We start from the raw sequence: 25,759 nt of genomic DNA on the forward strand, positions 1-25,759 counted from the left end.
ACTCTACTGTCCTATCTCAATACAAAATAATAAAGATGACTTTTACCAGGATGAGGTTTATTGTGGACAATTGTTTATTCAACACCTACAAAATATGACGATGCTAGAATTAGATATTAATGCTAGATGCTAGATATTAGTTTGAGAGTAAAATTACCAAAAACATTCTGAATCGCTAAAGCATTTGGGCACCGTAAAAAATGTTGAAATTAAAACAAACCCATTTTCTCCGCTTAAACTTTCCTCAGTGCGTCTTGCCATCCAAAATCAGGATCCCATTTGCCCCCACTTTTGTCTACCCAAGTTTATCCTCCGCCCATCAGCATACGTCTCTCTTTCTCTCCCTCTCTCCCTCTCTCTCTTTCTCTCTTTCAACTCTTGTCTCTTTTTGTCAATAAAACTCCCGTGTCTCTCCGGTACCTCTCTCTCACCGTTCATCTCGCAGGGCACGTAGTCTGTTCTCTCCCGTCTTGAATTCAACAAAGGACGACAATTTTATCCAGAAGCATGTTGTGGAAATCACGAACCAAGACAGAACCTTACTGCTTACAGGTAGGCTTCAGTTCAATATTATTAGTTTCAACTTTAGCTACATCAGAGAATTTTTTTTTTTTTAAATTTCAGAGAAAACAAAGTTTTTGTTGTATATTTAGAACTACTAGATCTAGATTGTCACTTGATTAAAAAAGTATCTAGGCCTATGCTTTTCGCACTTAGAAACAATAGGCTATGTGATTTATTTTCTAAAAATTCAGTAGGGGTATGATCGCTGTTAAGACTTATAGAAAAAATAAAGCATAAAAAAATAGTCTAAAAACCTCAACTTTATTATCATTATTTTCTGTGATGTTTGTAGAAATAAAAATTAATTATATGCTAAATAAACCGTGGAAATTTTCAAATAGTCATAAAGTTTAGTTAACTATTAACCTGCAAGAAAACGTAATAAAAAGAAGAAGGATTTTTCAAATGAATAAAGAGAATGAATTCATTTAGAAGAATTAATTAATGTCCCTTTAAGGTGGTCTACCCAACCCCTCCCCCATAGTGTAGCGCTATAAGAGCGCTCGGGTGTGATTAACAGGGACAGTCTGATATAGAGCATCATCCAGAGAGGAGAACATCACTGGGACTATCTAGGTCTAGTTAATGGATCGAGATCCCGGGGTTTTATTGACTGCTAGGCATTAAGGAGGCTGTAAAAGTCAACGCGTAAAAGGCATATTGGAGCACTTGTGTCCAGATGTTAGTCCACACCTACTCGACCATGGTGAGTTAAACTGATGCAAAGTTCTTTTGATCTGGACTCTTCATCGAGATGATTGTCATGTGATATCAGCTGCGATGAGTGTATAGATGAAAGCGCAGACAAGCGAGCGTAATCGGGGTCAATGGTATTAAGTGTGCTTAGAATATGTACGCGCGAAAGTGTTTCATTGCAAATGTCACATGCTGCCATTGGTCTAAACGGAGATAACAGACTAGTCTTTGTCTTACAGTGACTTGAAAGTTATATATTGCGTTTCAACAAAGAGAATCATTAAACTCGGTGGCTGAAAAAGGCTAGACAGAAACTTCGGTTTGATTTGTTTTTATCACATGCGGTGGCGTTTCACACTCAGTATTTTGACGGAGCTGAAAAACTGCCAAATAATTTTTTTCGCCCTGTATGAAGAAAAATCTAATATTAAATAGAAATATAGCCTAATAATAAAACAAATCAATGTAAAGAAACACAATATTAAATAAATGAATAAAAATAAAATGAGTAGCTTATCGGCAGAAGTAGAAATGAAAGATGCTTTCACATTCATTTGTCACAGGGTTTCAGTCGTTTAAATGATTTTTTTACTAAAAATATCCGAGGAACTGGAAAATGGCTAGGAAAATTATAGAAGCACAAAAAGCAAAATTATTAGGCCTACGTGTTTTTCTGTGCCTGTAATCCTGTAAAGCAGCATTAATTGTATCTATTGTCTGTCTATCAATCCTGATTGTTTAAAACAGTGGGTATCATTAAAACACCTGGCACAGAAAAAAGCTCTGGAACATTTCTGGAACATTTGTCAAGCTATTAGCATTTTTAATTAGTATGATTTTAACGAATATAGGCTAGTACGATTAACAACCATTAATTTAATACCCAGAAATCCAGAAAATAAAATAAAAAATAAATTAATATAGAATCTGCATCTTTCCTAAGACTTGACATAACAGTTACACACATTACATGTAAATTCAATAAATTATTCTAATAACAATAACTGTAACAAAGAGGCCTAATTATGCTGCATATACTGCATATAAAAAAAATCAACCCTATTCAAAATGTAAAAACAATTGCTATCTTAAATATCCAAAATGCTCATCATTGCACTTTGATTTTAATTACTGATTAAGAAAATCGAAACTCTAAAAACATCAGTAGAAATGACAGAAGTCATTGTAACAAAATAAATGGATGGATACAGGGATCAGCATCAATTAATGTTAATTAATTAACACTTTACGTTTACAATGTGATCTTTTATATATATATATATATATATATATATATATATATAAGTCTATTGCCAGTCATTTTTATTGGCTATATGGCGGACCCATAGATTGTCAAAGTTATGATGGATTTTCATGAAACTGGTTTTTACCCACAGGACCGAGCGGACGGACTGTCCAGCTCCTCTCCGAGCGGGCGACTCTCGCAGCTCTCTTCGCTGAACCAGGCAGCGTATTCCTCGGCTCCCCCGCTCTGTCACACTCCGGCGTCCGACTTCCAGCCGCCCTACTTTCCACCTCCATACCCCCAGTCCTCACTGTCGTATTCCCAGAGTCAAGACACCGGATACCCGCATTTACCGGACCCCTATCAGTCCATCAATTCCCTCCATCAGCACCAGCAGGCAGCGTGGCATTCCCAGCGCTCGCGCTCAGAAGATGCGGGGCTACTGTCGCAGTCACACCGCGCTCTGAGCTTAGATCCGCGGCGGGAGTATCCGGGCGTTCCGCGGCTGCTCCATCATGGACTGGGTGAAGGAGCAGCGGCGCTCGGTGAAGGTCCTCTGGGAATGCACGCAGTGGGTCATCACGGTCTGGATGACATTCAGGTGAGTTTAATCACTTTTATATTTATTTAGTTGTATTATTATTTTTTTTCTGTGTAACAAACATTAAATAGTGAGCAAGAATCATGCTCAATCAAAGTTGAAAGCATTGATATTGTTTTTAAAATTTCACGAATGTTTTTACACATTTTACAGCTGTTTTTCTTAAAATGTAAAATACATAGTTCAGGCTCTTCATAACATAATTTGTTTAGCCTATCTGTTTTGTTAGGCTATTTATTTAAATAAAAGTGTCTTTGGCGTGTTCCAAATGAATGATAAAATGTTTGTGTACATTACATCAAACGGAAATGTAAATATTTTCCTAAACAACGATTTCTTTTATAATCTTGTTTTATGCATGAGTGCTTTAAAGTGATATTTCTTCCGTGATGACCCTTCGAGTGTGTTTGTGTGAAAAAGGCATTTAGCTACTTTGAAATATATAATAAAACAACGTTTTTCCTTACTAAAGATTAAACAAAAATTAGGCTATAGGCTATATTTTTTTTAGTGAATTTCGTTGTCTAAAACAGATAAATATTTTTATAAATATTTTAAAACGTTATTTAAAATATTACAAGCCAAAAAAAAAAAATACTGCTCCTGAAATAAAGAAAACTACGTAAAAACGCGTAAAAACGTGCGTGATTCTTCAATAGGCTTTTCTGAAAAATTAAAAATGTTAATATCTGATGCAAAAGTGGATTTAGGTTATAATGTTTGATGGTTTAGATTTGAGATATTATATGTAATGGTAATGATGTGAGATGGTAATGACATTTCTCAAAGAAAAGTTGGATAAGCCTTGGACTTAAAGTTAACAGTCAATTAATTGTGTAGAAAAGTAAAAATGTGTTTTGGTTTTTTTTCTCAATTAAAAGTCTCCAGAAGAACGATATGGTAATGACACATAATAAAGCAAATCATGATGCAAAAGTCTTACTGTAAGCTACTTAAAGAATAAAATAGCCTACAAAATTTTTTTAAATTATATTAGCCATAAAAAGGTACAATAAATAAAGTTTAAAGCCACTAATTTATCTTTTAAAAATAAGCTTCTTTGAAACCATCCTAGAGAATGGTAAACGTCAATGCCACTATTGAAGAATTATCCATTAAACTGACCATTCCACATAAGATTCCTAAGAATCTGCTTTTAATTCGTTTGATTTTCGGCTCGAGCTACATGATGGCTTGTTCTTTCACTCTTTCAGTAGAGAAAACAACAGAAGTGGGCAGGTGCAGAATGAGTTCGTGTCTGTCTGTCACAGGAAACTTACAGCGCGTCCAATCGGTTTCCTCGGCCAATTATTCAACAAACAACTGGACTCCCTTTGATGATACGAAGCATTTCCGAGAACTGAGTTAGACGGGAACAAACCTGATAGTTTAATTTGCCATACATAAAGCTACAAATAAGCGTAAACACTATTTTTTTTTTTTAACTTGGTCATTCCTGCGACTTCAAATGGACAAATAGGCTATCTGATGTTAATTATCAGAGTTGTCTGTATTGTTTTATTTATGCATTGCTTTCATGTTACAATAGAGAAAAGCAAAGTCGTCGTCTCATTACGAACTTTTCCCCTTTTATTTCTGAGGAGAAAATAAATGTTGTAAATGATATTGCTGGTGCATGTGACGTCATGAAATCTCTCATTCCTTCCACTTTTTTTTTTACTCAGATCTAATAAAATATCTAGTTTAAATTAAGGAACATATAGTAATACAAAATATAAATACAAATATTTATAAATACATTATTTATTAAAATTACTTTATACAACAGTATTCAGTGTGGTCTTATCACCAGCTTTTGATTATAAAATTAATATATTCATAGTCTGTATTTAATAAGCAATATTTTTACCATTATAATCATCCTAATAATTTAAATAATTAAGAAAATAAATAATTGCAAGTGTTTTTCAAACATTTTCAATAACTAACATCAAGCAAGTTTAAATTAAGTGAAGTAATAGTGTTATGCTCTTCGGTTTTAACAGGGTATGGAGGAGGCATCCGCTTTGGGGATCCTGGATCATTCTGTTATCAAGAAAGGTGAGAGTCTGTACCTCTGATGCATACAAAGAAGAGGGGGGTGACCTCTCCAGCTGGGTGGGGATGTTATGTGCTGCTCAGACACCATAAAGGATTCAGTCAAGCACACACACACACACACACAAAATAATTCAGCTCTGCAATTTCATTTGAAGTCAAGAAATCCTGTAGCACTCTGCCTCTGCCTTCACCCTTAAGGCAGTTGCTGTTAATGAACTGTTCATGGTCATATGAGAGAAAGAGGGGGATTAGAGAAAGGCGAAATGGAGGAAGAGAGCAGATAATAAAGTTATGAAGAATTCAGAACATCACTACTCCTTTCCACTTACCATTAAAAAAATGCAGTGGATAGTTAATGAGGATAGCTTCTGAAATCACTTTCTGCAGTGCAGTAGGCTACAGCACATTTTCATCAATTACTAAAGCATTTATTTTAGATTTATTGCATATATTTAGTGCTCTATGAAATCTCGCTTATTTACCAAGCAACAGAATGGATCAATTATGCACTCATGGGTGTAGGGAGATTTCTGTGTCGAGAAGAAACTAAAGCCTACATGAATAAACGGATCTGCTCACACAGCTTATGTGAGATGCTTCCAGCACCTCGGCCGCGCGCTCAGAGCTCGTTTGTGTCCGCAAATCAGTGCTCCACAGCAGGGCGTAGCGAAGACGCGCACACCGCCCACGAAGAGGAGAAAGCCAATACTACAGCGCGTTTTACCTCTACAATAAGGGATATAGATAATATAAACAGTAACACAGTGTGTTATGTGCCAATACTTGGAAAGGGGGAGGAGAGAAGCGCTGCTTCAGCGCAACAGCGCGCGAAAACACACGGGAGCGCAGTGATAGCTGTGGCAGATGAAGTATCACTTCATAAACATTCAGCATTCCACTTCACTTTTTGGAGGATGGGTGATTATTACATTTGAACAATGTATATTATAGCTACAAATACTTTCAGGGCAGCCGATTTTTAAAATAATTTCTGTCAGTAGCATATAGGGTTGGGTTTGACACAAATTTCACGATTCGATTCGATTCTCATTCACAAGCTTGCGATTCGATTCAATATCGATTATTTTGGATATATATCAGATACAGTACATGCCAAATGTTCTCAAGGAAAGAAAGTTGTAAAATATACATGAGAGTCAGTTGGTAGCCTTACCATAATATTGAAGGTTAAAATTGACTGATTTGTTAAAATTAATAATAATAATAAAGTTACAATTACATAATATTTCTACTTTAGTTCGTTTTATTTATTTATTTTTAAATATTAAAATAATGGCTGTCATAAAAACTTGATGGATTTTTTCAAACAAATTAAACATTGAAGAACAGTAAAATTTACAATGAATATATTATATTTTATGGTGCATATATTTAGCAAAATGCTCCTCTCAACAGTTTATTTTTCTGGCTGACTAATGAGTTTATGGTCACCGAATATGTTTTTCTGAGGTAAATGTGACGCTACATGACATTGTTTAGGCTACAAGCTGTTATATTGACGTCTTTGCACGGCTGAAACACTGATTGAGCGATTACATGAGACAGGATACGGATTGTAAAGTTGTACTCTTTCTTTTAACTTACCTTCGGATGTTTAGTCATGTTTATTTCCTGCTGAAACTGATATTAATGTGGAGGAGATGATCAGTTCACGCGCGCCTTGCGCTGCTGCGTCTGTTGAACTGAGGTGCTATAGCGATCTGTCACTCCACATTAAACAGCGCCAAAACGGAATTTATAGTTTGAATACTGCAATACAATGCACAGAATTTGAAATATGAGACTTTGTTTCATATTAAAAGTACCAAAGCACAATGCTTATTACGACATATTGGATGGGAAGTGCCTTTTAACGTTCAGTCCATTAACTGAAAACAGGCTAGAATAATCGATTCTTGGGATTTAAGAATCGATATCGTTCCTTAAAAATGAGAATCGATTAATATCGATAAATCGATATTTTTTACCCAGCCCTAGTAGCCTAGTGTCCGCTAACAATCTTAAAGAAGGCCTACTTAATTTTTGTAAGCCTACATTATAGGCCAATTGTCGATGTGTTATTTATATTAAATTGAAAATAATGCATTTTTTTAATGAGAAATCGGCCGATACTAAAACGTAGGCTACCTCAAACAAACGCGACTTTGAGCATTTGTGAGTTTTTACGAAATTTGAACTTTGATATTTAAATGTTTTGTTGAGTTCTTTTGAAGGGATATGGGTGGACAGGTTGTTAAATGTTTACATAAAATTTTTACCACAAAAGTTGGGTTAGTCCATATTTGACCCAAAGTTGGGTTGAAACAACCCAGCATTTTTTAGAGTGTACCCTTTACAAAAATAATTAGTAATGGTCTTACTACAAAAAATAAAAAGATATATATTATATATATAGTTAAATCATGGTAACCACAAATTAACCATGGTTTTGCTACACTAACCAGTTTAACCATGGTATTTCTAACTTGAAACAGTTGCTTACCTGGTCTCTTAGCCCGATCATGCTAAAGGAGCTCAAATCTCTCTAAAACCAGCCACCCGAGCCTGGTAAACCACCTTGGGTTGTTTTTTCTCATAGCCAGAATGTTCCCCCAACCCTCCACGTTTTAAATCATTCATGCACCCATGTAGCCGTTTTTCCTAATACATGCATACTCTGCATTTTCTCTAGTTCTGTTGAAGTGTGCTTGAAAATCCAGCCCACACATATGTGGCATAAGCAAATGCTCAATTAAGCGTCTGCATACAGGCTAATCTTATGAAAACAAATGAAGGTTTTTAGGAATGATGTAACAAAAATACTTGAGCTCAAATTAAAAGCCAATAGTAGTCTGTTCTTCCCAGAACACTAATCATTATTAGAGTTTGAATGGAGGTTTATGCCTCATTCCTTTTTGTGCCTTGGTTTAATGGAGGAAAAATCTTTATCTGCTTTAAATGGGTTAATACATAACAGCCTAATTTTCTGTTTTATGTTTGCTATTTTATTACATTGTGTTATTTTCGACACAGTAATCGTTGGGTTCATTTAAAAGTCAGATTTTTAAGGAGCCAGAAAACTTTAATTACAAGCACAAGTGAAAATGACTGTGTGCACAACAGATGGAATAAAGCTTTCCCCCAATGGAGATGCAACACCCATTTGAAAATAAGAGTGAGAAACAGAAATTAAACACAGTGTCACTAAGACAACATATGTCAACCTGTGGGAGAGCATCTTAAAAAACAGAAGGGCAAATCCAAAAGCACAAATTATCACATTTTTATAAATCATCACATTCTTTAAAGTAAGATTTCACTCTCCTGTAGTAATTCTGGCACACACACCCTAAACTGCTTTCTGTTTCTTCTTATAGTTCCGGTCCCATCAAAGCTAAATGGCTCTGCCTTGTCCTTCACTAAAGAAGGCCTGGGTCTGGGCGGTGTGTCCAACCCCGCAGAGGTTTTCTGCTCTGTCCCGGGCCGCTTGTCGCTCCTCAGCTCCACCTCTAAGTACAAGGTCACAGTTGGAGAAGTGCAGAGACGCCTGGCCCCACCTGAGTGCCTCAATGCCTCGCTGCTCGGAGGAGTCCTGCGCAGGTGAATGGAAGGGATGGAGAAAGTAGAACAGCAGATGTGTTGGATGAATCTGCGGTATTAATCTTTTCTACCTGTTCTCCTTCAGAGCCAAGTCAAAAAACGGAGGCCGCTGTCTGCGAGAACGTCTGGAGAAGATCGGCCTCAACCTGCCTGCTGGTCGGCGAAAGGCAGCCAACGTCACACTCCTCACAGCGCTGGTGGAAGGTACTAAAACGTTTAATAAAAACCAGACACATACACATAATCAGATTACGTCTACTGCTGAGACACCGCCTTGTACTTGCCGCAGTAATTGTCCCAAACACAGCACACACACTACATTATCAGTCGCTTATGGCGAGAACGTAGATGTTAATGTCAATGTGAAGCAATAATCTTCCAGCGAGTGTTAACTTAAAATTATAAGTGCCTAAGAAGTCATTTTTAAACGTTCTCGAGACTATTATCACCTCAAGCTTTCAGTCAGCACATTCAAGTTCCATTTTCCAATCTTCACGCTCTCTTCTCAGGTGAGGCGGTTCATCTCGCACGGGACTTCGGGTACGTGTGCGAAACCGAGTTCCCCGCCCGGGCCACAGCAGAGTATCTGTGCAGACAATCCGACCCAGATCAGCTGCCCACACGACGCAGTATGCTGCTGGCCACCAAGTGAGTTCTTGATCTGCCGAGATCTTCAAGCGGTTCAATCACCTCTACTTACTCAAAAGGAACAAGTCTTTTCAGTCATAATAAAGACATTTGAATGGTGTAGATATACTTAAATGTTTAGATTCTTTGAACGGTGAAATAAACCTAAAGCACTCAGGTATAGTTCAAATTTAAAAGCAGGCGTTGTTCACAAATGTAACAAAGTAGTTCTCAGTTATTTTACTAAAGTCTGTATCAGGGGTTTTCAAACTGGGGTCCAGTGTGTCCCACGAGGGTGCTAAAGTTACTAAATACAATAATTTTATTCCATCAACCACCCTATGCTATTCTTCATGTTTACCTAAACAATAATTAACAATAAATTTAAATATTCAGTTAATATTTTCCAGATTTTATGTTTCATAAATGCATGCATTTACACACTTTTACTATATATTATATGTATATATTATATATGTGTGTGTATATATATGATTTATATGTAAATATTTTACATATTTTTAACATTATAAAATAATAATATATTATAATAACAATAAATGAGTCTTAAGTCTTTATGCATGAAAATATATGGCTGCCTTTATATTATAAAAAGGGATTCTATGGGCTTTATGGGCTAAAAAATAAAAAAAAAAATGTATATATGTATATATATATATTTACTAAATATTTTAATTATTTTTAAAATAAACCCAAAGAAACGCATAAAACTAGGGCAGTCAATAGAAAAAAAAAATATTGTGATTGAGCTCACATTTTCTAAATAAATTGGTACTAATTTATTTTAACCCTCATCAAATTCTGGGGGCCCCAGTTTGAAAACCCTGACACAAACTTTAGTAAAATAACTGAGAACTGCTTTCAGCCAGTTATTGCAAGCCAATAATTACTGTTTATTTACATGTACCACATGGCGTACTCATGCTCACCTCTCATTTCATGTCTTCAGGGAGATTTGCAAGGAGTTTGTGGACCTGATGTCGCAGGACAGGTCACCGTTGGGCGCCAGTCGCCCCACCCCCTGCCTGGAGCCCGGGGTGCAAAGCAGCCTGACCCACTTCAGCCTCCTCACCCACGGTTTCGGCACACCCGCCATCTGCGCCGCCCTGTCGGCCTTCCAGAGTTACTTGCTAGAGGCCCTAAAACTGCTGGATAAAGGAGAGGGAGGGGGAAAAAGCCACCACGACAAGGAACTCAAGCACCGCAAATGAACAATCGGGAGAGAGACACTACCTCCCTCACTTTTAGGAGCGTATGAGTGTATTTATGTGTACGAATGTGTTCGTTCACCCCACCGTTTCGCCGCCTGTACGAACCGATCGCATTCGTCTCTGATGAAATCCAAGATCTCCAGAAAAAGAGGAAATGCCACGATGCTTCGTGCTGCACGCGGACCACAAACTCCCAATGGATCCCCATGACTTGACTTATACGGAGCCCTACACGGTGTTCTCTGGAGATCGGGCCCCTAAACCAATCAAAAGATGGCACAGACAATTAAGGATGGGGGCGTAAAAGTAATTAGGTATTGACAAACGAATTTGAAAATGTCATTTTGTACTTCATGTTGTATGTTTATTATCTATGTTACTGTTATTCTTATTGCCGTATTGCAATGTAAATGTAATATATTATTAAACCAACAATTGAATTCAACCGCTTGATGCTGAGAATGACTTCCTGATGAAAAAAAACCCACAACTTTTTATACACAACTAGCAGGTTTTTGCTTTGCATAAATGGACTTGTTGGCATGGTACAAATCTGGCGTGATTACAAAATTAGCGTGATACAAATTGAACACCCAGGGGGATGTTTGAAATTTCTAGCCCCATTTGCTAAAGGCAGGGTGACATTAACCCAAACCGAAACCTCAATGTGACACAGTGGCAAATCCGGCAGAATTACCTCTGAGATAAAACAGTCCTGACCACTAACCCCCGGGGGCTCGGCAATCACTACAGTCAGCGAACGCGGCTAAACAGTTGCTAGGCTCTTCTCTTCCACCGCTTCTGTCTCCTCTCACCCCATCTGTCACTCTACCTTTCTTCGTCTGCTCAGGGGCCTCCATCTCCATACCTGCCCCCCTGCCGGCTCTCACTCACACGAGCGCACACACGTACCCATCCTGAGTGTCAATTCCCCGCTTCCCCCTCGCCGTGACCCCCTCCCTCCCTTCATCTCTCTTGTCTCTCTGACACTCAGCAGGGCTGCTCTGCATTTCTCTCTGCCTGCAGGCGAACATATGCTGCTCGTCCCTTTAGATTCCGGTGTGTTCAGGAGAGAGGGATTGTTTAATGTTTATTAATCACCTGTCTGTGGAGGAGAGAGAGGGGAAGGAGACGCGCTCGTGCGAGTGCAAAAACACTTGTGTACAAAGCAGTGAGGAAACAAGTACACATCCAAAGATAGCATAAGTGTACGCCGCTCCTTTTTCTCCCCTCTTTGCCAACTTCTGTACTCCGCAGTACGACGCAAACAGATCCAACAAACTTTTGAGTGTGTTTTGGTGTGGAAAACGGCAAAATCTACAAAATGATGAGACTAAATAAATGTTCTCCCCTTTAAAAAAAAATAAAATACGGAAGGAAGGAAAATAAGACGACCGTATAATTAACAGGGGGTCAATGTTTTTATTAGAGCACAGAGGGTTACATTTGCAGTACAAAAGAGTGTGACTAGAGGGGAATAACAGTAGTTGCTCATTTAGCGCTCACGGGAAGCTTCTCCATGTCATGGATGCCGTCTTTGTCGATCAAACGGACGGTGAAGGAGGGCAGGTTCAGTATGAAACGTTTGTTGAGCTGTTGGAGAACAAGGAAATATACAAAAACAGTTATAAAAGGTCGCAAACATGACAAAACCCATGATCGAAATAGCTCAGAGGTGGTTTGTATAACCCACTGAACCAAAACAGAAGGATTTATACACTTTCTGAAGAACATGTGGTTCTTGTCGGCGCAAAAGGCACAGCCGCAGTGCTAAAGTGTTGTTGTTTTTTTAAAGAAACTAGTACTTTTATTCAGCACAGATGACAGTAAAGACTAGTGCTGTCAAACGATTAATCGCATCCAAAATAAAAGTTTTTGTTTACATAATGTGTGTGTGTACTGTGTATATTTATTATGTATATATAGACACACACATACAGCATATTTTAAAAATATGCATTTTCATGTATATATTTATTCATATAAATTATATCATATATAAATATATTTCATATATAAACGTAACATTTTTCTTTAATATATACATGCATGTGTGTGTATTTATATATTTATATATACACATAATAAATATGTGTAAGTAAATACACAAACACAAAACTTTTATTTTGGATGCGATTAATCGTTTGACAGCACTAGTAAAGACATTTATAATGTTACAAAATATCTCTATTTCAAATAAATGTTTCTCTTTTGAACTTTCTATGTCAAACTATTGTGAAAAATGTTTCATGTGACACAGAAGAGTGGAGTAATGATGCTGAAAATTCAGCCTTTCCATCACAGAAAAAAAAAAAAAAACATTTTAAAAAACATTTTTAAATAGAAAACATTTTTCATTTTGAAAAACGTGGGATTTGAGGACGTTTATACTCCTAGCACGAACAATAGTAATAGTGATGCTTATCAACAGTAATTATGAAATTACATGGATGAACAGACCAGCATATGGAGAGCAACTTACTTCCTCTAAACACTTCTTGAGCAGATCCACAGCCTCCTCGCGAGTCAGATCTGGAGTGAGAAGAACAGAAAAACTGGATTAGAACTCAGTAAATAAAATAATAGTAATTATACACTCATAAGTGAAAGTGCAGAATCACCTGGTCTGTAATATCGGTCCAGGATGGAGAGAGTGAGGAAGGCTCCGTATCCGTGTGCGGCGAAGGGGGCTTTGGCAAGTGCTGACAGGTGATCCATGTAGTACAGTCCTGGACCATCGGTCTCATCATATCCTGCCAAGAGCAGGTTCACATGGTATGGAGTCTAAAAAAAGAGAGAAAAAAGCTATTTTAATCACTTAATCCAAAAATGAAAAGATGTAATTACAGCCGGATGTGTGTTTCAGTTGGTCATTACCACAAAATAAAACCAGACATAAAGTGGAGGTTATTTTGCAATGATAAAAATCTGACTGTACATTATTCAGCTTATCACATGTCTACTGACCAAATAAATAAATAGACTTGAATATTAATTTGTGTTGAAATTATGTAAGAAAATATGGAAGCCCATTTCCGATAAAGAATTATGACTTTTTTTTTATTTCTTGGCATTACATGAGATATAAACTATAAATAGAAGTCAGAATTGTGAGATAAATTGAAATGACCTTTTTTTTTTGTTTATTCATTTCTATATCATGGTGGAAACTGGATTCCGCAATATGGGAGACATGAAACTATTATGTAGAGAATCAACTGCCTGGGGGGAAATACTTGACAGCAACTGACCAATCAGAATCAAATAGAGTCATGTATAAAAAAAAATAAATTAAAAAAAATTAAAATTAATAATAAAAGTTTGATGATAAAATGAAAAAGAAATGTTGCAAAATTCAAGCATAGACTCAAAAAAATCAGACTGAAAACACCAATAACCACCAAACTTTAATGGGCTAGATGGAGGGAGAGAGAGAAGAAGAGAGAGAGGAGAGCAAAGGGAGGGGTGTGAAACAGCCGAGAAAGGGGAGAGAAGGGAAGGGAGGGGAGTGTGGAGCGGTCTGGGGGGGGGTCGCTGGTGTCACCAGCAGTGTGACATCTGCAGGAAGACGGCACCCCTGCTGCCGCGAGCACCTACCCACCTCCTCTCTCTTCCCCTCCGTCTCCCGCCCTCACCCCTATGCCCTGGAGCAGTGCCAGCTCTCATTAAAACTTCTTTTAGTCCTCTTCCTCCCTCTATCTTGCTCACGCTCGCTCTATCTCAAAACTCTGTTCGGCTGAAACTACATTCGCTTTCCCCCACGTTTCCCGGCTGCATGGCTCTCAGATAGGGAGATTTCAATCCACATTCTGCCTCCACTGCAATCGGCCAAATTTGGTGCCATCGGGTGGATTTAAAGGTGAAGAGTGTCATTTTTCCAATGTTAAAATTCACCGTTTAATTTGCAAGTGTAAGACATCTGTAGGACTTTCAAAGTGTGTTTGAGAGACATATCAACTTTACGCTTAACTAATGATTTAAAGCAACTGTAAGTTTTTAACCTTGAGATATCAGTTTCAAAAATCATTCTGATGGTTCACTGACTTCTAATAAGGTGAATGACTTCTGTTTCTTTCCCACACTCCTCCCAAAAACATCTGTTCTGGGAGTTTGGTGAATGGGTATGAAATTCTGCAAAAAGGGTGGATTGCTTTATAGCAGCAACAAATGCGCATGTACAGCTATCCACAGTACTTACACTGATACATTTACGACTGTAAATTCCTCTCACTTGACTGTAGGGTGCTTCAAAACCACAAAAATAGACAAAACTACAAAAAGTTTCTTTAAGCCTAAAGTATACCTCAGTTTTGATGCAAACATTTATGCCTCAAGTAAACTTACAAATGCAAGCATTTTTCTTTTTCATGTGTATTCTAGCATACGCACACAGTCATTTCATTTAATAGTGTGTGCAAAGACAGGAGGTCAACATGCGCATTAAAAAGTTTCTAGTGTCTGCAATTTTTCTCTCTACGGAAGTTATGAGCGATAAAAATGTCTTTGAACCCATTAAATTTGAGTTGCACGTACATGTAAAAAACAGTGTATTTTGGACTTAAATATTCAGACTAGACTTCCTGTTTGTCCAAGTAATGGCTCTTTAAACACTCAATGGGTTTTCAGAAACTTCTCTTTTCAAAGAGATCTTATTTTTCTAAGCAACTAAATGTAAAAAATGTTTTACGATAAAACAGCTTAAATTAAAGAGGAACCTGAGCCTAGGACCAGAATATGGACTTGTGGGCTATTTTGGCTTGATATTCTAAGGTCCTGTCCACATGGAGATGCTTTTAGCTGTATACATAAACATTAGTATCGGCGTTTCGTCCAGACGGATCCGGCGTTTTTGGGAACCTGAAACTGCTATTTTTTGAAAAGTGGATAAATCTAAAAACGACACCCTTGCGTTTTCGTGTGTACAGCCAATCATTTTTTGAAACGATGATGTCATCACCCCACGTCTCGACCCTAATCACACATTGCTATGTCACGTAACAACAACGGCGGACTACATGCTTGTGTTCATGCTGCAGAAGCTACTGAGCCTATTAGCTTTACTAAAGCAAAAATATTTTTGTGTTGTGTTTGTATACGCGCAAGGTTTATGCACATGCCCTAAGTCTTCTTCTCCGTTTTTAGTGTATCTCTATGGCAGAATTACAGCACCACATACTGGTCTGGCATGTATACTACATCATTTTGAGCCGTTTTTCTTGAGACGAAACAGTGTTTACGGGATTGTTTTTCAGAATGACGAAAAAAAATGATTGGATAGGGAAAGCTCTGGCTTCATGTGGACGTGGCCTAAGAAACACTCCACATAGAAACAGCCTAGCAAAAAAATGGGAGTGCAATTTTTTAAAAGAAATTTACTATTTGTTTTTTACAAGTCTTTAACATCTATAGAAATTCCCAAAAATGTCTCTTTGTAGCAGAAAAATGTTTTTCACACACAAGCACATAAAATGGTTCTTTTAAGAACTGTTTACTGAAAGGTTCTTTTGGGAAGCCAATATGGTTCTTCTATGGAATCAATGTGAAAACCCCTATTCGGAAGCTTTATTTTTAAGAGTGTAAATGTGAATATATAGCATCACGTCCAGTTCCTTTCATCGTGGATGAGACTTTAGAAGCTCCACCTCAACTCACCTGAGAGGCTTTAATCTGATCTGGGCCATCCCCCTGCTCTCAGCGGGTCTCTGGGGCACGTTTGGGTAAGTAAACACCCCCTAGAGAAGCTCACCTATGCAATATGCTTCACTCCCAGCAGGGAGGGCTTAGAGGAACAGGGGCTTGTTGAAAGACAAGGTTTGAGTTTGTACGAAAATCCCCCGAGTGTCATCTACCCCTCCGTATAAACTCAACACCTGTTTCCCACATTCTGCACCAACCTCAAGAGCTACGGTTCAAACATTACAGCCTTTCCCCTCACCTGAGTCCCTGTTACAAAAACTGAGGGACACCAAACAAAAGCTTCGTACAGAGACTGATAATTGTACCATATCATTCATTCATCCTGCCTTTCGCTTTCATGTTCTGTTCCTGCGCTCCCATCCCTTTGCCCACTGCCCCAGGACATGTTCTCCTCTTTGGCATCTCTGCCCAATCTGCCGTATTAATTGTTCATCTGTAGCGGAACAGGGGAATGCCTCGCAATATGGCACCAGTAATTATTTGTGCCAGTGTGCTGGGAGAGAATAAGCGGCCAATAATGTTTCATGTGTGCCAATGATGGCAAACTGTTGCTGGACTGTTCTGCGGAGAGCTTAAGGGGATGTTGGATGCAGCACATGGTTAAAATAAAAAGCACAGCATATAAAACATCCACAGAAAACGTGTTTGGCTGCAAAGAGCCAGTTTCGAACAGTACGTTGTGACTCTATCTGAGCATCTGCCGTCTCTTTCTTTCTACGTAAAGATCCGTCTGAGGAGCCACTCCAGGGGAGCCCCAAAGGCCCAGTTGTTTTTTTAGAAACCTGGTCCTTAAAGCGTGCATGACATCTCTCTCATTTAAACATCCCGAAGGGTTTAAACACAAATGAAATGGGTTAAATAATACGCAAGGTTGGACCCATAATCCTTATTTTAAAGAAGAATCTGAGACTTTCCTTTGAATATTGTTACACATCGTGGATTAAGGCAGTATGCAAGTATCAATATGTGAACAAAACAATCTATTAGTCAACGTTCCTCGCTTTGAGGCACATTCGAGGAAAAATATTGAAACTGACTCATTTATTCGCTAGTTCTGTGAGCAAGTAGCATTTATATTAAGATGAGCTAAAAGCGTGCGGATATATGAACTTGTAGCACTTTCTCAGCCCCCCAGAGACCACCCCTCCCACCTTCTCCCCCTTTTGGCTTGCTCTAATTGTTTTTTGTAATCATTTTCTCCACTCTGCTATTGTGACAGGAGGCAGTTACACTCTTCCTAACAAATTAACACACACACTACCAGACAAAAGAGCCAGGATGGCGACAAGCCCATTTTTACACAGATGGGTGCACTCTATGTTGCCCTGAGTTTAACACACACACACACATATTTGGAGAATGTATCAAATAAGCAGGATCACATTGCATAGGAGGCGCAGGTGTCAACGACCTCTGAGACCTTGATATCACCTCCACACATTCAAAACATACTGGCATCTGTTTTTAAGAACAGTTTACACTGGCTGCATTCAGATATACTCTGTGGCACACCTCGCTTTGCTGTCGAGAAAAGGACTGAAGAAAGAAAAGCAATGTGCAAGAAAAAGTGATTGAAAATGTGTTTTTAACTGATATATACATTACCATTCAAAAGTTTGGGGTTAGTAAGATTTAAAAAAATAAATAAGGATGCATTAGATTGAATAAAAATGTAAAGTAAAGGCATTTATAATGTTATTAAATAAATGCTTATATTTCTATTAACTGGAATTCTGGAAAAGAAATGTCACGGTTTCCACAAAAATATTAAAAAGCACTATTTTCAACATTGATAATAATAAGAAACATTTCTGAAGGATCATGTGACACTGAAGACTGACGTAATGGTTACTGAAAGCACTCAAAGTACTAAAATTACATTTTAAAGTATATTACAACAGAAAGCAGTTATTTAAAATTGTAATTATATTTTTCCAACATTACACTACCAACCCCAAAGTTTTGAACAGTAGTCACTATACACTACCTATTGCATATAATAAAGTGTTTCATTTTTATGGCATTTCAATTGTTTTCACACAGGTTTCCTGTATACCCCTTTAAATAATGTAGATCAAGTGTAGTTACAGTAAAAAGGTGGGAAATTATTTGCTTTTTGGTCATTTTACAAGTAACCCTATGATTGATCCATTCTAGATGTATCTCAGGTTGGAAATCGCTAAACTGACTACACAATGTGTAATTAATCTATTGAAAAATTAAGCTTTGGAAACAAACTATCCAATATTTATAGACGTAAAAAAGTGCATTCACAGATCATAGAACATTCTGGGCTTGAACACAGAGATTCTGTACCAACCCGGCTCCGCAGATAGTCTGCTAGGTTTTTCCTTGTGAAGTTTGCAGCAGCTGCTGGGCTGAGCTCATATCCTGCAGAAACCGATATGCCAGAAACAATTCAGAAAACAACAGAAACAGTTGCAATGTAGAGCACATATCCAGTTTATGATAGATTTTAAACAAAGTACAATTCTAATGATAATTTTGTCACGTAAAATGAAAAAGTAAAACAACAAAACAAAGACGCTCTATACAGGAGTTAACCTTCAGGAAAAAATAAATGAATTAATAAATGTACACTTACCATTTCTCATTTTGTAAAGCTGGACATTTTTCTGAATGTATTCTGCAAACTGTACTGTGTCACCGGCTTCACCCACACACAGGAGCAGGATCTTTTCACTGAGCTTGAACATCTTGTCATAATCTGGTAAATATACACAACAAGTCATCTTAACATCATGTCCAACACAACCCGAACACATTTTGGTAGTCTATTTGACCTCCGGACCTGTACAGTTTCCTGTATTGATATTTTCTGTGGAAACAGAAAGCAGGGCTTCTTCTTGCTACAGATATAGTCAATGGCCTTTAGTTCACAATAAAATGCATTATTTTCTACTAGCTATTGCTTGTCAGACGTAGCTGGCATTAGGGGTTAAGGATGGAAGGGATACCGCTAAATTTACTGGGCATGGGAACATTAATATAGCGTAATTTTTCTCACACTGTACAACAATAATTACTGTTTTTGCATTATCGTAAGGAGTAGACGTTAATAAACATAATCTAAGAAGTAGAACATTTCATTTATTGTTAGCATCCGGTTTTTGCTGCATCCATTCTAGCCACAACCGTATTAGGGGGAGGGACACTGCTCTTCTTGAGAGCACTGGACCAAATTTTGAATAGGGAACATTTGTACTCCGTTTTCTCAAAAATAATGACAGTAAAATTTCACTACATGTAGCTGCTAAAAACTTCTAAGTCTAATATGATGGGACTTTTAAGAAATAAGGTTACGGTTTAACCTAGACCATAAACTGCAACACTAATTTTACTTTATGGAGTTTTCTTTGTGGTGAGTAACTTGAATTTTAATATTCCTCCTTCGTAACTATGGAGGTTTGGAGGCGATCTTACTTTCACTTTCGCAAATAAATCGCAAACTCATCCGAGGACGCTCAACTGACCCTCGAGGATAATCACAATATAATAACTGACCTGTTGCTCCCGTTGAAGTTTAAAAGTGTATTCTAAATCAAGTTTAATAGGCTGATTTGAACATATTAATATGTAAATCAGTTCAATGCACAAACTGTGTTAGCACGGGGTAAGCTAACTTACTTCGGCTAAAACTTCTTAGCAATTGCCATATATTCTGAAGTGGTGACAATATTTAAATGCAATTAAGACAGATATGTATAAACATTGATATGAGGTTAATTATTGTGGTCGACAATATTTTTATAGATAATTATGAATTTTTATCTGTCCGGTTAGCATGCTGCTAACATGCTACTACACGTCAAACTCACCGTGTTTCATCTGGATTATACTGCTGGCTGCTACATTATCTGCGGCAACCAGCACAAAGTCTGGCCCCTGAATCCCGATCAAGTATTCCATATTGCGGACCGAGTTTAGAGGCAAAAACACGCTCTGATCACTGAGTAGACTAACGGTGCAGCTCAATCAGATATTACACAGCAAAACCTGAATGGAGCTCAACGGCGGCGCACTCTTCAGACGTCATCAGAAAGTGCGTGCTCTGCTGTCACGTGACGATCTGTTTATGGACACGGTCTGGTGTGTGCAGGCACAGAAACTCTTGGAGAATATTACAGAGTGCACAATATTATGGTCACTGGTCAAAATATAAAGAAATATAAGGGAAAACTCAGACCTGAAAAAGTAAAGGTAATTAATAAAATCTAAAGGCTAGTTATATGACATCTGATAGAAATTACAATATTTGCTTATATTAAATGCCTAGAATTATATGGTAGATAGATAGATAACCCTAAGACTTGTGATTTTATTATAGGCCTATGTTTTGCAGTGCATTGGTGAAAAATGTATAGTGTTATGCCGATTCCATTCCCATAGAATAGCTTCAGTGAATATGAATGATTGATCATGTTGTCTAGACAGTAGGGGTTTCAGATCTTGTATACCCTCAGCTGCAGTAGGAACTTCTATAGCCCCCAACCAATACAAAGACTCCCATTCATGTTCATTAGTTTTGCCTCTTTGTGTCCCTTTCCTATACTGTGGTGCAATTAATACACTTCATAGTATTTAGATATATAGTGAGAAAAATAATATTTTCTTTTTTCTGAGAGCTTTCAGTCTTTACTAGTTTTGTTCATATATTGTGCAGAACTGTAGCTTTAGAATTTTTTAAGACGGAAAATTGTGTATCCATGTGTTGAAAGTATTCCTCTCTCCTCGTCTCTCTTTTGGTAGTTGTCACTGGTTCAGCTTGACTGCTTCGTTAGGACTCATCATTTGCATTCAGATTAATTATCTAATTACCGACAAATGTCCGGCGGCCACCCCGCACTCCGGCTCGTCAGCTCTGCGCCTGTAATTATTTTAATCATTTACTTTCATCTGGAGTGTTCCTGCCATACTTCTGTGTTTAGAGGCCATTCTTAATTACCCTGCCAAGACACTCTTCCCCTCTTTTCATGTGAGGAAAAGGGGCAGAGAGAGAGAGAGCCCGATGGGGACAAAATCCAGGAATCTTGACAGCATCATAAAAGCTCCAAGCTCTGCTGGTTGTTCACTCTGTTTTCCCCCCTTCAACTTCTCTCTCTCCGTTTCTCTGTCTCTGACTCCCCCACCCCTCCGCCAACCCACATCCTTCTCCAATTCGAACTATTCCTCCCTCTCTCTCTTGCTCCCCACCCTCCCTCACTTCCTCCAGTTCCCCCTTTATCGCAAGCACACACAGGAATCGCCTCCGGGGCCCAGTGCTCTGACTACTAATACACTCACACACACTGTGACATACATCATGCGCCACGTTCCCTGCATATTATCTGGTAAATCTATACACCTCTCTCTCCCCAGCTTCTCTTTATTTAGGCACCACCAGTCTGGTTGTCGGGTGCATCTGGTTTGTGTCTGGTAGTTGTTGGCTCAATTCCTGCCATCGCTGCTCTCGCTGTTGTGCCCTCTCAGCAATTGTGAGACACGCGCTGCGCACTGGTGCAAATATATAAGCTATAATTGGGGCCCCTGGCTGTTTAAGGATTATTCCAACTTTGGAATATCTAAAGTCTGGATGGTGGTGTTTCATTTTCATTCAGTTCGAACTCATTAACTGAAATTTTTTTGGGGTTTTTTGTCATCTGAACATAAAATAGCGCTTGAGCACTGTAGTATATGAGTTCAGAGTGGTATTCGGGAGGGAAAAAAGCACAGTTTCTGCTCCGTCCAGATAAAATGATGGGTGGTATTGTCCTATTTTGAGATCAATTCTTCAGCCAGAGACTCTGCAGAGAAAGAACAGCGCTGAGCATTAAGAGACACGTTGGCTCCGGAGGGACTCGTCTGAGTTTAGGGATTATGGACTCATAGCCCAAGGGTAGTTTGTTAAGAGTAGGGTATGTTTTGAACTCAGATTAAGAATATAGGTGGTGCATGAAGGGGGCAGAGCAAATTAATAGTATTCATGGTTTTTGTGTGGGCCCCACTTCAATCAGTGGATGAGAAATATGAAGGTTGCAGTCTTCACTGTGATAAATAGTTCAAATGCTGACTGTGTGTGGGGGGATTTGAGATCACACAATGGATTGCAAGATGTTTATTCTTTACAACAGACAAGTATCTATTTTTATTTTACTAGAGCTTTAGTTATTAATTAAATCAAAATGTAATTTTGATATGCATTATTCACCTCTTGACTAGAATTCTTTATATTTTTTTTAGTTACTAAATAAATACTATTCAAGACAGTAGCACCTACTTAATCGTACTATAAGATTTTTATTTGAACTATAAAGTATAGCCATTCTGACTAAACAAGTAAAAAACAAGTGTAACTGTAGTAGAAAAACATACTACCTTTGGGATAGTTACAAGTAACTGGGATGAGCTACAATGGAACTGGAATAGGCACCTGTAACAATTGGAATACATAGTTGAAAGTGAACAGCACATCGGCTAATAAAATTCAATGGATTAAAAGACAATTTGGAGCGTTATTATCCATTAAACTATCTGAACAACTGAAACTATCAGATGAAAACTTTGAACTTTGAAAATTTGAACTAAATTAAGCTGAAGCTGTTTCACAGCTGAAATTGAATTTGTTTCATTATTGATGAATTCTGTAACAACAACACTGTTATTTTCCCATCTATTGTGAAGCTGCTTTGACACAATCTGCATTGTATAATGCCCTTTATCTATACTTGACTTGGCAAACATTTGCAATTTAATAGTTACTAGTCAATATTGGAATAGTGACAGCATCAGTATAGCATAATGAAGTGAAACTGCAACAGATAACACTTTGAAGGAAAAATTTTAAACTACTTGCCACATCCAATGTGTTGCTGTAATATAATCATACCTTTTCACTTTATCTATAGTCAAAACTTTGACTGTGAACAAAGGTTGCATCAGGGAAATACGGTCAGCCGTGATGTGAGCGTGCTCAACATTGCAATTTCCACATTTGCATTCTTGAAGAAACGCAACACCGGTGTCACCGGCACCGCTTTTTCGGTTTAATCTGCAATTTCACGGTGCTGAGAGCGGGCCGGGTTGAATTCATTGTTCCGTCCTGTCGTCGTTTAGCGGCGCTTTGCTTTTGTTAAGTGGCAGAGGGCGTCCACAGGACCTGGGCACGAGAGGGACCACTTCATCTGAAGGGGTGAAAAAGAGCAAGCTAAATGGAAGTGACAGCCTCTGAAAAAATTCCTACCGGCAGCTGGGAGGATTTGACATGGCGAGCTCCCCCACCACCGTCGGCCCTGTGACCCCCGTGCCTGGCACACGCACCTGCCGCTCTGAGGCGCGCTTTCACCGGCAGAGAGATTATCGCGGGGCGTGGTGTGGTCGACCCGTCGTCAATGAAGTCCTGTGAAAACCCCCTTATGCGTGAAAGAGCCTCTATTCAAGCGCCTTTGTTCAACACATTTTTATGGGACAACATTGGCCATTATGAGGTTTCGAGATTTACATGGGACTCCATAGAGGGGTATAATCCTTTCAAGCAGCAAACGAATAAAAGTTTAAACCCGCTGTTTTCATATTTATTAGCTGGTTAAAGCAGACGAGGCAGCTGATCCCACTTAAACCAACAGGCTTCAATATGTCTTCTAGGCTCTAGCAGATTATTAAACAACCAAAATTGAATCAAGACAAGTTGTCTTCACCAAACCTTTACATCGAATCTATCTATCTGTCTATCTATCTATCTATATATCTATCTTTTTTATCATGCATGAACCCCAAGGCTGTCCACATCCCCCTGACTCTCTGCCACCCCTTCTCTGTCCAAGCTGATTGTTTCCACGCCAGTGGAGTGCTAGGGGCTACTTCACTGTCACACTGCATCATGAAGAGGGAAAGATGAGGGGAGAGGTAAGAAAGACAGAGAAAGAGACTTTAAAATCTTTGAGGGCACACACGAGAAGGGACACAGTTACCAACAGTGATGCCTATTCACTTGTATGTGACTGATATTGCCCCCTCGTGTTGAGGAATGTTTAATGCAACCAGTTCCTTTCGCTTTAACACCTTGAATAGTTGCGAATTTTACGTTGGAAATAATTTTATTCTGGAATTATGCCACATAGGCCTACACCTTTGCAAAAATGTAATGCAGGATTAAAAATAGTTCACGTTTCGACAAAATGGGCTATTAGCCAGTATTTTCTGGGACACGTAGGCTATAGCCTATAAAATAGGCCTATGTAATAATTACACAAATAAAAAATAGAATTATGTTGTTCTAAAGCCCAGCAGTCGGAATAGAAACCGTGCCAATAGCTAATAGCCTACATAGGCCTAGTTGATATAGATAGATAGATAGATAGATAGATAGATAGATAGATAGATAGCCTATAGACGGATGGATAATACATAAATAAATGCATTTGGTTTATACTTAAAATATATATATACATATATATTTTAGCTAGTAGCTGTCTATGAACATATTATAACATTTTATCCTATTTAGGCTTTATATGTTGAAAATGTTTCAATTTAGCTCATGGTAGAACTTGAGAGAACCGGTGATGCATATTTAAGTAGGCTACAGTTTCATGTTTGCTGTCACAGAGGTGATACTTTCTTAAGTTCAACCTATATCATATCTCTCTTTATTTTGGGCGCAAAATCAGCGGCTCCGCATCATGAGAAACACGGCGTTTCATCCTGCAGCACACCCGTATCTTACTTCATCTCCTCGGGTGCAGAGACGTTCTCACCGTTGCCGTTATTCGCGCCCAGCGGGGACCTTCTCACTCAGCAGTTTGTCCCACTGCCTACATTATACAGTGTGGCTTTTGACTTATTTTTTTTTTTTTTTAATGTTTTCTGGGTGAAGACACACCGAGTCACATCAAAAACAACCCATCACTTCTTTTCCTCCTAGAGTCATCCCAGGGGCCTTAAAAGCAGAATAGCAGAAATAACACTGGACAGTCTCTAATGTAGATTAGTTAAATGTTTTCCTAAAAACGGGTAATTAGTAAAATTAAGTCTGTCCTCAATAAAGGAATTGCCTAGTTCACCCAAAAATTTTAGATTCTATCATGATTTAAACTGTTCCTAATTTGTATCATTTTTTTTCTGCTGCTGAAAATAGAATATATTTTGAAGAATTTGAGACTTACTTAGGGAAAAATATGGAAGTCAATAGAAAGCATCAACTCGTTACCCACATTCTTCCAAAATATCTTCCTTTATGTTCTGCAGAAGGAAGAAAATCATACAGGTTTGGCACAGTTTAAAGGTAAATAAATGACAGAATTTTCATTTTTGGGTGTTCCAAACCTGTATGATTTTATGTTTTAACATAGTTTTCAAGTAATCGCTTAACTCCAATTGGGCCTAAAAGTTAATGGGCTCTAACTCAGATGGACTTTTACCTGAAGAAGGTTACTATGG

The 25,759-nt window shown here is 38.2% G+C and overlaps 2 protein-coding genes and 2 long non-coding RNA genes across 6 annotated transcripts; 1 reads left to right on the forward strand and 3 right to left on the reverse strand.

The window, feature by feature from the left end:
• The first annotated feature begins 496 nt into the window (after positions 1-496).
• Positions 497-11,603, forward strand: tfap2e (transcription factor AP-2 epsilon). Of its 3 annotated transcripts, none has more exons than XM_058754463.1 (7): positions 497-552; positions 2,658-3,107; positions 5,114-5,168; positions 8,546-8,768; positions 8,854-8,972; positions 9,278-9,416; positions 10,366-11,603. In XM_058754463.1, the coding sequence occupies exons 1-7, from the start codon at positions 508-510 to the stop codon at positions 10,625-10,627; spliced, it is 1,293 nt and encodes a 430-aa protein (XP_058610446.1). In that variant the 5' UTR covers positions 497-507; the 3' UTR covers positions 10,628-11,603. The 3 variants fall into 3 exon arrangements, with proteins under 3 accessions (XP_058610446.1, XP_058610448.1, XP_058610447.1); XM_058754464.1 differs by lacking the exon at positions 497-552 and adding an exon at positions 1,130-1,270; XM_058754465.1 differs by lacking the exon at positions 10,366-11,603 and having other exon boundaries at positions 9,278-9,791.
• On the reverse strand, positions 8,625-10,483 carry LOC131526265 (uncharacterized). The gene is made up of 4 exons (XR_009267417.1): positions 10,346-10,483; positions 9,218-9,460; positions 8,840-8,975; positions 8,625-8,760 (listed from the first exon to the last, which is right to left on the reverse strand). It is a non-coding gene; the product is annotated as an uncharacterized LOC131526265 (long non-coding RNA).
• Positions 11,604-12,026: 423 nt separating the features above from the next.
• psmb2 (proteasome 20S subunit beta 2) lies at positions 12,027-20,390 on the reverse strand. Its single transcript, XM_058754466.1, has 6 exons — positions 20,164-20,390; positions 18,930-19,052; positions 18,645-18,715; positions 13,249-13,411; positions 13,110-13,159; positions 12,027-12,220 (listed from the first exon to the last, which is right to left on the reverse strand). The coding sequence occupies exons 1-6, from the start codon at positions 20,252-20,254 to the stop codon at positions 12,119-12,121; spliced, it is 600 nt and encodes a 199-aa protein (XP_058610449.1). The 5' UTR covers positions 20,255-20,390; the 3' UTR covers positions 12,027-12,118.
• A 2,309-nt stretch (positions 20,391-22,699) lies between these two features.
• On the reverse strand, positions 22,700-23,842 carry LOC131526422 (uncharacterized). The gene is made up of 3 exons (XR_009267450.1): positions 23,642-23,842; positions 23,211-23,505; positions 22,700-22,754 (listed from the first exon to the last, which is right to left on the reverse strand). It is a non-coding gene; the product is annotated as an uncharacterized LOC131526422 (long non-coding RNA).
• Between the last annotated feature and the right edge of the window lie 1,917 nt (positions 23,843-25,759).

Source organism: Onychostoma macrolepis, chromosome 19 (genome assembly GCF_012432095.1).
Source record: "Onychostoma macrolepis isolate SWU-2019 chromosome 19, ASM1243209v1, whole genome shotgun sequence".
Taxonomy (NCBI): domain Eukaryota; kingdom Metazoa; phylum Chordata; class Actinopteri; order Cypriniformes; family Cyprinidae; genus Onychostoma; species Onychostoma macrolepis.

What these genes read in the sequence shown, in the direction of transcription:
- tfap2e (XM_058754463.1), top strand. Translation starts at nt 508, where the DNA reads ATGTTGTGGAAATCACGAACCAAGACAGAACCTTACTGCTTACAG. An exon ending in CTCGGAGGAGTCCTGCGCAG is followed by an intron (nt 8,769 to 8,853) that starts GTGAATGGAAGG and finishes GTTCTCCTTCAG; the next exon opens with AGCCAAGTCAAAAAACGGAG. An exon ending in CCTCACAGCGCTGGTGGAAG is followed by an intron (nt 8,973 to 9,277) that starts GTACTAAAACGT and finishes CTCTCTTCTCAG; the next exon opens with GTGAGGCGGTTCATCTCGCA.
- psmb2 (XM_058754466.1), bottom strand. Translation starts at nt 20,254, where the DNA reads ATGGAATACTTGATCGGGATTCAGGGGCCAGACTTTGTGCTGGTTGCC. An exon ending in TATAATCCAGATGAAACACG is followed by an intron (nt 19,053 to 20,163) that starts GTGAGTTTGACG and finishes TATATTTACCAG; the next exon opens with ATTATGACAAGATGTTCAAG. An exon ending in CAGACTATCTGCGGAGCCGG is followed by an intron (nt 13,412 to 18,644) that starts GTTGGTACAGAA and finishes CTCTTTTTTTAG; the next exon opens with ACTCCATACCATGTGAACCT.